The sequence below is a fragment of the Mus pahari genome, chromosome 3, assembly GCF_900095145.1.
Source record: "Mus pahari chromosome 3, PAHARI_EIJ_v1.1, whole genome shotgun sequence".
NCBI lineage: Eukaryota > Metazoa > Chordata > Mammalia > Rodentia > Muridae > Mus > Mus pahari.
The window spans coordinates 52,158,041-52,170,924 of NC_034592.1; the positions used below are offsets into that span (position 1 = coordinate 52,158,041).

Here is a 12,884-nt window from a genome sequence, read left to right on the forward strand (position 1 = left end):
TCCCCTGGGTCTGTTATCAGAGGGTGTGACAATCAGAAACAAATGTGGAAATAGACAAACACCTGCTATAGAAAGTAGTAAATGTATAGAAAGAGATGAAAAAAGTCATTAGAAGGACAATTAGCTTAGAGCACAGAGAAATACCAGGATTAAGGCTGAACCATCCAGAGCTGACGCATCGGCAGAGTCAGAGGCCCAAAATAAATGACAAAACTGGTCAAGTTAGATTGTTGAGACATTTTTAAAGGCATTGGGGGATTTTGAACTTCGAAGATGACTTGAAGTTACTTTGTAGTTTTAAACTACAGACAGGCATAATGGCTTTTGTATTTTGAATTTCTCATTCTCCCTGTGACTGGAAAAACATCCAAGGCCAACAACAGTGGATGGGACAAGGGGAATGATGGGGCATTTGTCCTAGTCCATGACTGTGCCTGTGACTAGCATGTTTCCTGAACTGGGCAGTGAGAGCTGAGGAAAGATGCTACATCCAGGCTTAGCACTCCACCTTCTTACATTCGAATATGTCAATGCCTGTCCAACTTTACTTTGGGCTTGCATTCTGTATAAAGCCTATTTGGAATGTTCACACCTGGCAGATAGCAATCTGGCAGATAGTGAGTGTATTGTAACAATAACATCTCCCTAAATCCCTGCACTTTCCTTTCCTAATAAGATGAGGAAGATGATAGAAGAGATGACTGCATATCATTTTGCCACTCCACTATTAAATGTGCTAGAGCCTATATATATCAAAAGGCAGAGGACCATTTGTCCTTCATGTTTCATTAGCGTATTTAGACACATGCATATAGTGAGATAAGACAGAAGTCTTGCTTTTCACTGTTGCACAGGCAAGCTGGGCCCTCAACCAGTTCTACAGGTCTATGTAGTACCTAGGTTGCTCCACTAAACAACACCCTCTGTGTGTTGTCCGGCTGAGGCCCTCTCGGTAGATGTAGACAGAAATCACATCCAGCCTTTAACTCCATTAATGTGGTTCTTGTCCCAGATGAACTACTAAAGGAAGGTAAAGATTTCAATTTTCATCTGATCAACAATTCCTCCTTGAAGGATTAAGAGAAGGAGAGAGGAGCCCCTGGTATCCACCTACATGATAAGTGATGTTTGGGCCTAGCTCCTGGTTGATAGATTTTCTGTTCCTCATCCTTGAGAAATACATCCTGCTTAAGGAAGCTAGGGATTTGGGTGAGGGAAGTAAAGAACAATGCTGTAATGGCTTCCATGGCAATGTCTTGTTATAGAAATGTATGTCTTGACTGAAGGTATCCATCTTGTATTATTTTGCAGCTTGGAGTCTCTCCCCATTGAATTACTTTGCATCTTGCTTGAAGTGAAATCACTTTAAAATTTATATCTTGTCCTACTTTTATTTCAAGACTCTCCTTAAAATATCTTTTTTCTCCTCTTTGCTGGCTCTAATATGCTTGAACATTTTATGCATTTCACACCCTTTAAAACGAAGAAAATAATAAGCTAATCTGAATACTGGTAAAATGAGAGTAGAACAGAGATTTTATTCTCAGAAGAACACATAGTGATTTATTTTCCTATGCTCATGAGCTAGCTCCATAATTAAGACAATAAGGCAGAAGATGGACATTAACAAAACAGACGTGGGACATAATTTGGGGGGATATTTTGCTGTTTGATAAAGCCCACCAGAAGGGACCCTTGCACTGTGAGAGCAGGTAACTTTTTTTTTATTTAACTTTTCCACTGTATCACTCAGTGTATAAAGCATAAATATATCAGCTCCTCAACACATGAAGGAATGAATTGAAACCAAGAACAAAGATAATTGGAATATTACATTTAATTCTACTAAGTCACACCAGAGGTGTCCAGAGAGTTGACTAGAAAATGAGCCTTGGGTTGTATCCAACAGATTCATAGTGAGTAAATTCCAAGATGGAAGGTTCTGGAATTGAAACTGAGAATTTGGCAAGGGTTTTCCTATTTGGGAACGTATCAGAGGTACCTGCTTGGTGCTTCACAAAAGACTCTAATCCCTGGGTCTTTTTGACTTGGAAACCGAAATGCTGCATTTCTAAGCATCCCTTTCCCAGGTTACATTGCTGCTATGGGTTCAGGTAGTACTCTCTGAGAACTCTCAAATCAGACTGGGGAGAGCTGGCTGAGCCCAGGGGGATCTGAACAGGCTGCTTACTCTGTGATCTGCACTGGCAAGGGGTGCTTTTTAGATATTTCTGAGAGAAGTTCTGATACCCTGTAACTGAGTGGTCTTGGAATAGTTTTAAAGGACTTGTTCTCTCTTGATCAATCTACTGGACTGACAGCTGTGCTCTGGCGGGAAGGACTTACAATGAGAGTTCAGATTAACTGGTAGGGATGAGGTAGAATGCATAAAATCAACTTGCAATACCTTCAGCTAAGTTAACTTAATTTCTCAAAGTGAGATTGTGTGGAAATTGTCTGAGCTATTTTCTATGTAGTTTATTCACTAAAATATCTGTCTTAGAGGTTAGTTACTGTGCTGTGAAGAGATACCATAACCAAGGCAACCCTTCTAAGGGAGAACACTTAGTTGGGGCTGACTTAAAGGTCCATTATCATCAAGGCAGGAGCATGGCAGAATCTAGGCAGGTACATCTTGTTCTGAAGGCAAAAGGAGAAGGCTGGCTCCCAAGCACCTAGGATGAGGGTCTTCAAGCTAATGCCCACAGTGACACACCTATTCCAATAGGGTCACACCTACTCCCAACAAGGCCACACCTCCTTATGGTGCCATGCCCTGGGCCAAGCGTATTCAAACCACCACACTATCATTATACTGAGAAGAAAGTTGGTGTCATTCAGCTGGTGGTTGAGGTAAAATAGGACTGATGAGGCGTAGGCAGTCACTCAGAGAAGAGAAAACTCATTCACACAAAACAAATGCCTTAGAAGGAAACATGTTAGTGCAATCCCCAACTGAAGAGCATTAGGAAATTTCTGGAAAGATAGAAGCAGCTTCAATAGCCAGGTAGCCTGGGGACAAAGTTCATCTTGCAGCAGTATAAAAATGGAAGCCACCTAAATTTCAGAACTGATTTCGTATGCTTCATTATGCGTTGCTAACTAGGTTCCTTGAATTTGAAAATTTCTAAATATAAAATTTTTACCTCCCACTTGCAGTGTTTCTTCTAGAGGGATTTTGCACAGCACAGTAATCATTTCAGATTTGGTGGTGGTGGTGGGGAAACATTGCCATTTGTATTTGGTTCTTCACAGAATTTCATGATTCTGTGAACACATCAACAAAAAGACTAATGGTACTACTGCATTAAGCTGAGTTATTCCTTAAAGACATTGGAAAACCATAGAAATGCTGGTCTAACTGAAGTGTCAAGGACTTCTGATAATTTTCAGCCTGTTTTTTTTCTAACTTGAAATAGAAAAATGAATCTGCTTTGTGATATGTTCAAGGGGCAGCTACAGCCCAGCTCACACATTTAAAGCCAAGGGAAACCGATTACAAATGTTGGCTACACCATCGACAGTCAGAACTCAATGCTCGGTTGCTCATTCCCACTCCAGGTACATGTGACAACGCCGCAGCTATGAGTGGAATTTTAAAGAGGAAGTTTGAAGATGTGGATGCCTCCTCACCCTGCTCCTCTCCTCGGGAATCGGATGATGAAGTCTCCAGCAGCGAAAGTGCTGACAGCGGGGATAGTGTCAATCCATCCACCTCAAATCACTTCACCCGTGAGTACTGGAACCACCCAGTGAGCCTACTCAACTCTCAGGTTCTGTGGGAGGGGGTTGGTGGTGGCAATCATTGTGTGACATTGGCCATTTTAATTTTACCTTTGTGGCTAGATGTGTGTTTTTAAATTTTTATAGTCAATAAAATAGAAGGACAGAGTAAAAACGAAGTCGTTTTGAGGCACCTCGGTGGGTCCCATTATTTAGGTAGAGTTGGCAATGTTTGATTTGGCCCTTTCGGCCCATTGAGTCTATGACAGTAGGCATTTTGTTCCTCTGACTCTTCAAGGAAGCATAAAGCACACTGGACATAGATGAGATCATAAAGGAAAACAATGTGTCTTCCCCAAACCGAAATGACCTGTGAGAAATATGAAAGGCTGCATTTTGCATTTGCTGGTGGAAAGGGCTGGCGGTGATAAGAAACATTTTGATCAGCCACTCGCTGAGGAGGGACAGCAGTCAAGCTCTCCCCCGGGGGTGGCGTGATGTTAGGAGATGAGCTCGTGCTTTTGATTTGAAAGAAGATGTATGTTGACATTTTTGGTTTTATACTAGTGATAAGGGTGACATCATCTCTATCAGGCACAGCAAGTGTGGTGATCCGCATGAAAGGGCTCAGTAAAATGTCAATATCATGTGGATGTTGTATTATGGATCATGATATTACTGAACCTTTACTAGATACTGGCTAACTATACTGCTAACTACACTGAGAGTCTGAAGTCTTAAGTAGTTCTCAACCTTTCTAATGCTGCGACTCTCTGATACAGTTCACGTTGTGATGACCCCAACCATAAAATTGCTTCATTGCTGTTTCCTAACTGCAGTTTTGCTATTGTTAGGAATCATAATACAAATATATTTGAAGATAGGGGTTTACCAGAGTGGTCTCGACCCACAGGTTGAGAACCGCTGGTCTAAGACTGGAGATTAGCTGTGTGCACGTCTCAAGGTGTAGTTTTGATCTTTCCCGTTATCTCAGCTCCTTCATCATACAATATTGCAAATATCACCTTTAAAATAATATGGGGGACTGGTGAGATGGCTCAGTGGGTAAGAGCACCCGACTGCTCTTCTGAAGGTCCTGAGTTCAAATCCCAGCAACCACATGGTGGCTCACAACCATCCGTAAGGAGATCTGACTCCCTCTTCTGGAGTGTCTGAAGACAGCTACAGTGTACTTACATATAATAAATAAATAAATAAATAAATAAATAAATAAATAAATAAACCTTAAAAAAAATAATATGGGTTGTGAGTTACAAAAATTTAATAAAGAGACAGATATCTCTGTATATAAAGATATATAAAGTTCCTATGTTCTCTGGGTTCATTTATAATAGTGTTCAATTCTAGAAAAACCCTCATAGAGGTCTTTTTAAGAGATTAAATGAACTAGGTGGTGGTAGTGCACACCTTTAATCCCAGCATTCAGAAGGCAGAGGCAGGAGGATCTCTGAGTTTAAGGCTGGCCTAATCTACAGAGGAAGTTCAAGGATTACACTGAGAAACCTGGTCTTGAAACAAAAAAAAACAAAAGAAAACAAAACAAACAAAAAAAGAAGTGAAATATCTATATCTATATCTGTATATGTATATATGTGTGTGTACATAAGTATGTATATATACAAATATATATCTTCATAAATAAGTTAATTATAGTAGGATATTTTTAAAAAGAAGGCATGACATTGAATGCTCATTCAAGTTATGAAATTATCATTCAAAACAATATCATTATTTTTCCCCTCTATGGTGGTTAACCTAGGAAAGTATACAAAACCCTGGCCTTGCGTGTGCTAGAAATTAATATGAAAAAATGAGTGTTATCAAATGCAAAAAGTGGGATTTTAATAAACATTCATACAGTTAATTTTTAAAATAAAGCAATTTAAACTCTTTTCATGACATGACAAAGTATATTGTATATTGATTAAGTACAAAATTTAAAAATGCTGAAATAATGAATTTGTATACTATAAAACATTTGGCAAGACTGTTGTGTGCTTTGAAGGGTTAGGAAAAATTTCACATTGGAAAACATTTACGTATTTAATGACATTAAAATATCAAACTTATCTGTGAAAAAATATGAAAGTAAAAATGAAGCAGTTTATATTAGAAACATGTATTTGATAAGGTATACGATTATTCTCTAGAGTTTAAAAGCATATCTATAAATAAATATTTTTGAGACAGATTCTGAAGTATTCAAGGCTAGCCTCCAATTTGCTACGTAGCAGAAGAAAATGGTATTGAATGCCTAATCCTTCTGACTTTACCTTCTAAGGACTGTAACTATGTCTTCATGCCCTGTGCATGTTAGTTAGAGACTGAACCTAGGGCTTTGTGTATGACAGGCAGGTGCTCTACCAAATGAGACACCGTTCTGCTCTACCCTCACATACCTAACTTTTTTGAGATGCAAAGATAATCCATACTAGAAAGCACAATTAATTCAAAAGTAAAGCATTTAACAATCATAGTAATAAAAAGCAGATTAACATACTTACCCATATATTATTAAAATGAAATTATAAAGATTCCACCGCTATGAAGTGAGTATTCCTCCCACTAATAGAAAATAGTGATACCAAAAATGTGAGAGAAGCCACAGTATACGTTGTAGGTGCACATGTTGCCTTAATGACTGTGAAATTCAGAAAGTCCTTTGTCAGTATAAAAATCATTCGAATATTTCTGGTTCTGTATTCAGAAAATATATGTGAAAGGAGAAACATCAAGAGCAATAGAAAATTGTGTTGGCGTTTGATTGTAGTGTGAGAGGGCGGGAGGGGAAGGGAGGCAGCGAGGTCAGAGTGGGAGCATGATTCATCACATTACAGTAACCCATTCATGAAGTTATCTTCATGATAGTTATAAAGACTGCACCATATGTAGAATGCTTATGAGATGCTGGGAAGAAAGGCAGAAGACAGGATTTTCTTTATACTAACGGGGGAAACCTATACATGCTCAAAAGCAAAGACTGATCCATTGACTTGAAAATTGGAAACAATCTGATTCGTTGAAAGATTAGGATGATGGATGGGGTTTTATAGCCACTAATTTTCATTTCTGTTACTGTCATAATGCATTCCCAAGAGATATGTTTCAAAGTTGTGCTGCAAAAAAAAAAAAAAAAAAAAAATCAATCAATTTGTATTGATGTACGCAGAACAGTAGGATGAAGTTGCATGAGGAATCAAGCTGGATAATATCACAGCCAAATCACAAAGTCTCTCTCTCTCTCTCTCTCTCTCTCTCTCTCTCTCTCTCTCTCTCTCTCTCTCTCTCTCTTTCCCTCTATTTGTGTGTGTCTCTAACTCTCTCTGTCTCTCTCTCTCTGTGTCTGTCTTTGTCTCTGTCTCCGTGTGTGTGTGTGTGTGTGTGTGTGTGTGTGCACATGTGTGAGTGATTTATGTTCAGGAGCCTAGGAAGGCCAGAAAAAGGTCCTTGATCACTTGAGGCTGGCAATGAAGGTGGTTGTGAGCTGCCCGCGTGGGTGCTGGCCTCTGGAAGAGCAGCAGCTAGCTGCTCCTAACTGCTGAGCCATTATTCCAACCCCACAAATTCTAATTTTTAAAGACAACCTGGTTATCGATTTGATTCCAGTGGCCTTTCCAGATAGTAGTCTGTTTTACTCCCTGCTTTCCTGTTATGGGAGAGCTGGGGGAGGGGATGTGTTGTGGGAGATAGTGAAGAATCAATGACAATGCTTCCACCTAAAACATAAAAGACAAGTCAGCCAGTGGGAGAGCGGTACCTAAAACTTTTGTTCCTTTCTTTTTAAACGTAGTTTAAGGCTGAGTACAGGGGCACCCAAGCTCTTCGGAAACAGGCAGCCAGGTCTTGGTGAGTTTCAGGCCAGCTTGGTCTACATATATAGACTTCCAGGCCAGCCAGAGCTACAAAGGAAAAAAAAAAAAAAAAACCAAAAAGCATAATAATAATTAAAATTATTTGCTACTCTAGAGATTGATGTGTAACATTTTAGAAAATATACATACATATATTTTATTAGTTCAATTAGATTAGACAGATGTTCATTAGCAATATCTTCTTGATGGAAATCTCTGATTATAACCCTTCGAATATTCACTAATGAATCCTTGTGCCCCAACTTGCTTTCCTACAATGGGAAATGAAGACAGCAGCCCTTCTTGAAATAAGGAATTTTTTTTAAACCATTAAACCTTTGCGGCAGTGTGAAGCAATTTACATTCACACTGAGATTCTGAAAATGTGGTTCCCCTTATGTAAATCAGCCATCCTGGCTTTATCCTTCCTATTTAAATGAGGTGGGTGTGCTCTTCACTGGGTAGCCACCAGCACGTTGTACATTACAGCATTTTGTTGTTTTTGCAAATATAGAAATTAATAAGATTGGTTGGTACATGTCAGCCGCTGTGGTAATGCAAAATGTCATACTATTCTAAGCCTCCTGTTCAGGCATTTCAATTTGTAGCATACCCCATTATGATAATAACAGCTTCAAAATGTAAATTAGGGAGAATGTGATGGCTTTTTCCTTGAACTTCTAAATTTTGCTAGGCAACCAGCACACTTACCAGTGTGCAACCAAGGTCGTAGTTTGTACTCTCCTTGGAATAGAAGCAGCAGATTCCATAGGACTGAGGGATGCTTTGTTTCTCCACGTCCCTGTGGCTCCTCAGCCAGTCTTCTGTCAAAAGGAGAGCTTCAGGGAAAAGACAGGAATGATATTTTTCCCCTGCCCTCTGAAGGCTCTTGGCACGTCGCATAAATAACGAGAAGCTGTGTGGTGAAACACGGTCCCTAAAGGAGCAGGTCTCCTGCAGCAGTGTGCATACCAGAGGCAGAGAAATGCATACCATACAGGACTCGAAATGTAAAGGGGTCAAAGGATGGCTGCTCAACACTGCACATGGGAGCGGGTAGTGAATGTCTCTCCCCGTGGCTAACGTTTTCCAAGTCACAGACGGCTTCCATAGAGATGAGTTCTTTTAACATGCAGAAATTGCGATGCAATCCGGAGTTATTACAGCCATAACAAAAGTGGAAATTAATCATCACAGATGTGGTTATGATTTTTCCTAAGAGCTGAGAGTGTGTCTGTCTCCCTCTTTCCCTCCCTGTTCCCTCGGCCCACCTTTTTCTCTGAATCCGCAGAGCATAAACATATGAGTCAGAAATTTTCTTCAGTTACTCCTTATCAATTATTCCCACTTCCTGTTAGGCTTTAATCCGGAGAATCAGTAGACAGTGAAGGCGAAGGCTTCCTTGGTGGTGCAACTGGTCTTTACTAAGCAGTTAAACTACACTAAAGACTCAGAGTCAACTTCAAGAATGTTACACAATTTGTGTCACAAATCTCTGTGACACATCCATGTATAAGTGAAGGCTGTAAGGAGTGAGTATTACTGAGGTAAATATCACAGATACCCTGCACTGGGGTATTATTTTGGAAACTTATTTTTTGCAGAGGTAGTTGTAGCAATCTATTCCTTGCTTCCTTTTTTTTTTTTTTAAACGACTAGAGGAACGTCTAGGCAGAAGCTTGATGTGGGTGTTTTATGATACTAAAAAAAAAACCTTTTCACTCTGTGATACTGCCTGCAAAAAATGAGACTCCTAGAGTCCTAAATTTGATAACAAATATAAGCAATATAAAGTCATCCCTGATATGAAACTAGTTCATTAAGATATATAGCTCTGTCCCCACCCCCCATACCCATAACTTTGGAAAAAATAAACAGCATGAACTTGTGCGGACAGACCTGGAACCAGCTGCAGATCACCTCTGCCAGCATGGCGATCCCTACCAGGTCACACGCACATCTGGATATCACAGATAGATCAGCTGAGTCATGAGCTGTTTGGTCTAGCTCTCAGAAATCAAGCAGTTCAAAAGCAGGGCTAATAACAAGAGGAGGACCCGCCTACACGCCAGCCAGCATCTTTTATAGAAAATGTTAAATTGAGTATTCTGTAAGGCTTATTGATTGATTGATGCTGCGGAACTGTTATTACCAGCCTTCACACCAGAGACGGTGGAAATCACTAACGATGATGTGACATCTTCTGGCGATGCAGATCCTATTCAGGCTGCAGTGCCCTTTCTGTTGTCTTCCAAACTGACTACTTACGTTCTCTGTTTGCTACAAGGTTCACATGAAATCTTTCTCCACCAAGTCTCACCTTACTTTTCCTTTTTTTATCACTGACTTGGAGGCTCCTGGAGTTCCACTGATGTTTAAAAGCACGAGCAATAACCGGGTCTCTTCTTCCAGTTGGTGTTTACTAGCGGGCAGCAAAGCCCGTAACCAGGCAATTGCTCGCTGGTGGCTCATTGTCTGTCTTCTGTTGTGAAGTCTTTACTTACTGCATTAGTGACCCTCGCCAGCACTCCATGAAGCACCTCAGAAGCTCCCGCGGGATGTTTTTACTGACCCATGAGATACACAATTCCTGTCATCCAGTTTAGACTGTAGCCCCCTTTCTTCCACTTGCCTGTGTGCGGCCTCATTCTCTTGGCTTCCCTACAGTAATTGCACCCATCGCTTGTCTCTTTATTTTCCGGTTCTCCTGGTTAAACCCAGGCCTCATGCCTCCTAGGAAGCTTGTGAACCACCAGGCTGTACCCAATTCCCAGGCACTTACAATCCTTTCCTGCTGTACCACTTGCTGTCTTAGGAGAAAATTAAACCAGTGTCATTTCCCCAGAACAGCTTCTCATTGCACCATCACCATCTTTCTAGATGTCCAGAGTCAATTTTCCTTCTCAGATCATTGTTTATAATTCTCCCAGCTCCTCTCCTTCTTCTTTCCCCTTGTATGCAGCATCTCTCTTGCCTCCCCATCATCCCGCACCCTTTCTTTATCTCTGTCTTCAATCGTGTGTCCTTATATTATTAAGCAGGGTGCTTCACATGTGCTTTTAAGAATGGGTGTATGCTCCGGGAAGGCAGGAATAAGGTCCTCATGTGCCTAGCAGCCAGTAAACACTTTAATGTTTGTATAATTCGATGAGTATATGGACAACTGATTAGGCTTTAACTATCTGGCATTCATGTCTATACTAGTAGGAGGTAGAAATATAAAAGCAAATAGAACACAGTCTGCTTTGCCAAGAACTTTATAGTCAATGTCACTTGAGCATCTTTCCAACACTTACTCTATTCTGCTTTTCACATCATAACTATTGGTGCAAGCACCTCATCTTTTCTGAATAGTTAAAGAACTTAATTATTCTCTCTCTCTCTCTCTCTTTTTTTTTTTTTGGTATTTTTATTGGTTCTGATTCAACTCTTGCTAAATACTTGGTAAATAATTTTATATTGTGTGACTTGCCTTTTTCAATAGAACTAAATCACATAAACTTAAAAAAAAAAAGTGGCGTATTTATTTAGGACCTAATAGTGGGGGTGGAGATTAGTGAAAAATGCATATGAATTCACAAGTTAATAGTAACTCACGGTTTGATGGGTGTCATTGTGAAGTGTCAAGGTCCTGGTTTATTAGTCATCATATTCATTCAAATATTCAAATAGTGGTGAGCTGTGTCTTAAGAAGGATTCCACAGTCATTATGTATTCCCAGCACGTTCTTCCTGGTTTCATTTGCTTATATATAGCTTCCCCAAGCAGAAGCTGAGCTGCTGCTTAATTGGAGGCTGAGACCGTGCAGCTGTTTATGCAGTAGCTAGCTGTATCACACACTTGAGGGGAATGCAAGTTGCTTTCACCTTCACCATCTTTCCAATCAGCTGGGGAAGAGGCATTACAAAGTCAGATCACCTACCGCCGTTTAATACCGTTAATTCAGTTTTCATTTGGTTTGTTTGAAATTCAGGATGGGGACCAATCATTTAGCTTCAGTAAATGGTGACATTAGATTTAGTTTTTTTTTTTTTTTAATCTCAGGCTGCCAAGATTGATTTGAAAAAAAAAAAAATGTTCTTCTTCTTTTTTAAAAAATGTATAGCTTGGTTTGTTTCCCATAGCCATAGTCTACACTAATGTGTTTCAGATCCACCCATTTATATCTCTCTCAGTCCCACCACGCAGGGCCACTTCATAAGTGTCATCTGCTCTGTGTCCTCCTGGGCAGACTTCTAGCTCCTCTCATCTCTCCACTGTGCCAGCCTCAGCCCTTCCCTAAGTAACAATCATTCAAGCTCTGCAGCCTCCAAACCCTCCATAGCACCTGTGACCACGCCCACACCCCTGCTTCTCTTCATCCCTGAATCCCACCCACACTGATGAGCTTGAATCACTCAAACAGAACAAACCTTTTTTGTTCTGTTCTTTGCACTATGATCCTTTAGAAATATATTTCGTTGATCTTTTAAATTTTTTTTGTGAAATTAGTGAATTTTTTATGTTTTCCATATTCTTGTTTTTATTTTTATTATTTCTACTGATTTTTAGATTTGAATATAATTTTTTACTTCGTGTTTGAGCTCCGTGGTCAGCCCATCTGAAATCTATGAGTCCACAGACCTCACCCCTTGCACGCTTGTAAAAAAAAAAAAAGTGATGGGAATCTTGGAAATTCTTTCAGGTAACCCAACAAAAGGAAAAAAGTAGGCAAATTGTATTTATAAATGTTCCATAGATGTGAGAACAGAGGCAGCAGTGCTCATGTTTATTATATTGTTCTCAACATTTTGTATAACAACATTCTATAACACATAAAATATATATGCAGCCCATCTTGTTCTAAAACTTCTACAAAAGAGTAAGCGTCTAAAGAAAGGCCAAGTACAATTGCGAAAAAGAGTGAAAGACTATATGTTTCAATAACTAATCATGACAATTACCAGGTGAAAACAGTTAAACGTGCTGGATTAGCCCAGTACTGCACATGAACAGACAGGGAGCTTAGAGACAAACCCACATTCAAATAGTGACTTCATATGTGCCAGAAGAGACCCTGCAGATGAATTGGGAAGGAAGCAACTGCACCAATACAAGATATTTGTAGTGAATGGAGTCGAATTCGATCCCTACCTCACTTTCATCTAGGAAAATAAGTTCTCAGTGTGGTGAGGAACAAAAGGCAAACATTTCAAACCTTTAAGATATGAAAAAGAACATATTTTATAGTATAGTAAAAGTAAGACTAGCAGAAGAAAATGCATTCATTATACATGAGTATATTAAAAT

The 12,884-nt window shown here is 39.7% G+C and overlaps 1 protein-coding gene across 4 annotated transcripts in view; it reads left to right on the plus strand.

Moving 5' to 3' along the window:
* The window catches only part of Csrnp3 (cysteine and serine rich nuclear protein 3), a 184,103-nt gene that overhangs the window by 103,344 nt on the left and 67,875 nt on the right, over positions 1 to 12,884 (plus strand). For all 4 annotated transcript variants that reach the window (XM_021193093.1, XM_029536619.1, XM_021193094.2 and 1 more), the window contains one exon: positions 3,562 to 3,732. In XM_021193093.1, coding sequence (XP_021048752.1) covers positions 3,562 to 3,732 — 171 coding nt within the window. The remainder of the gene's footprint in view (positions 1 to 3,561; positions 3,733 to 12,884) is intronic.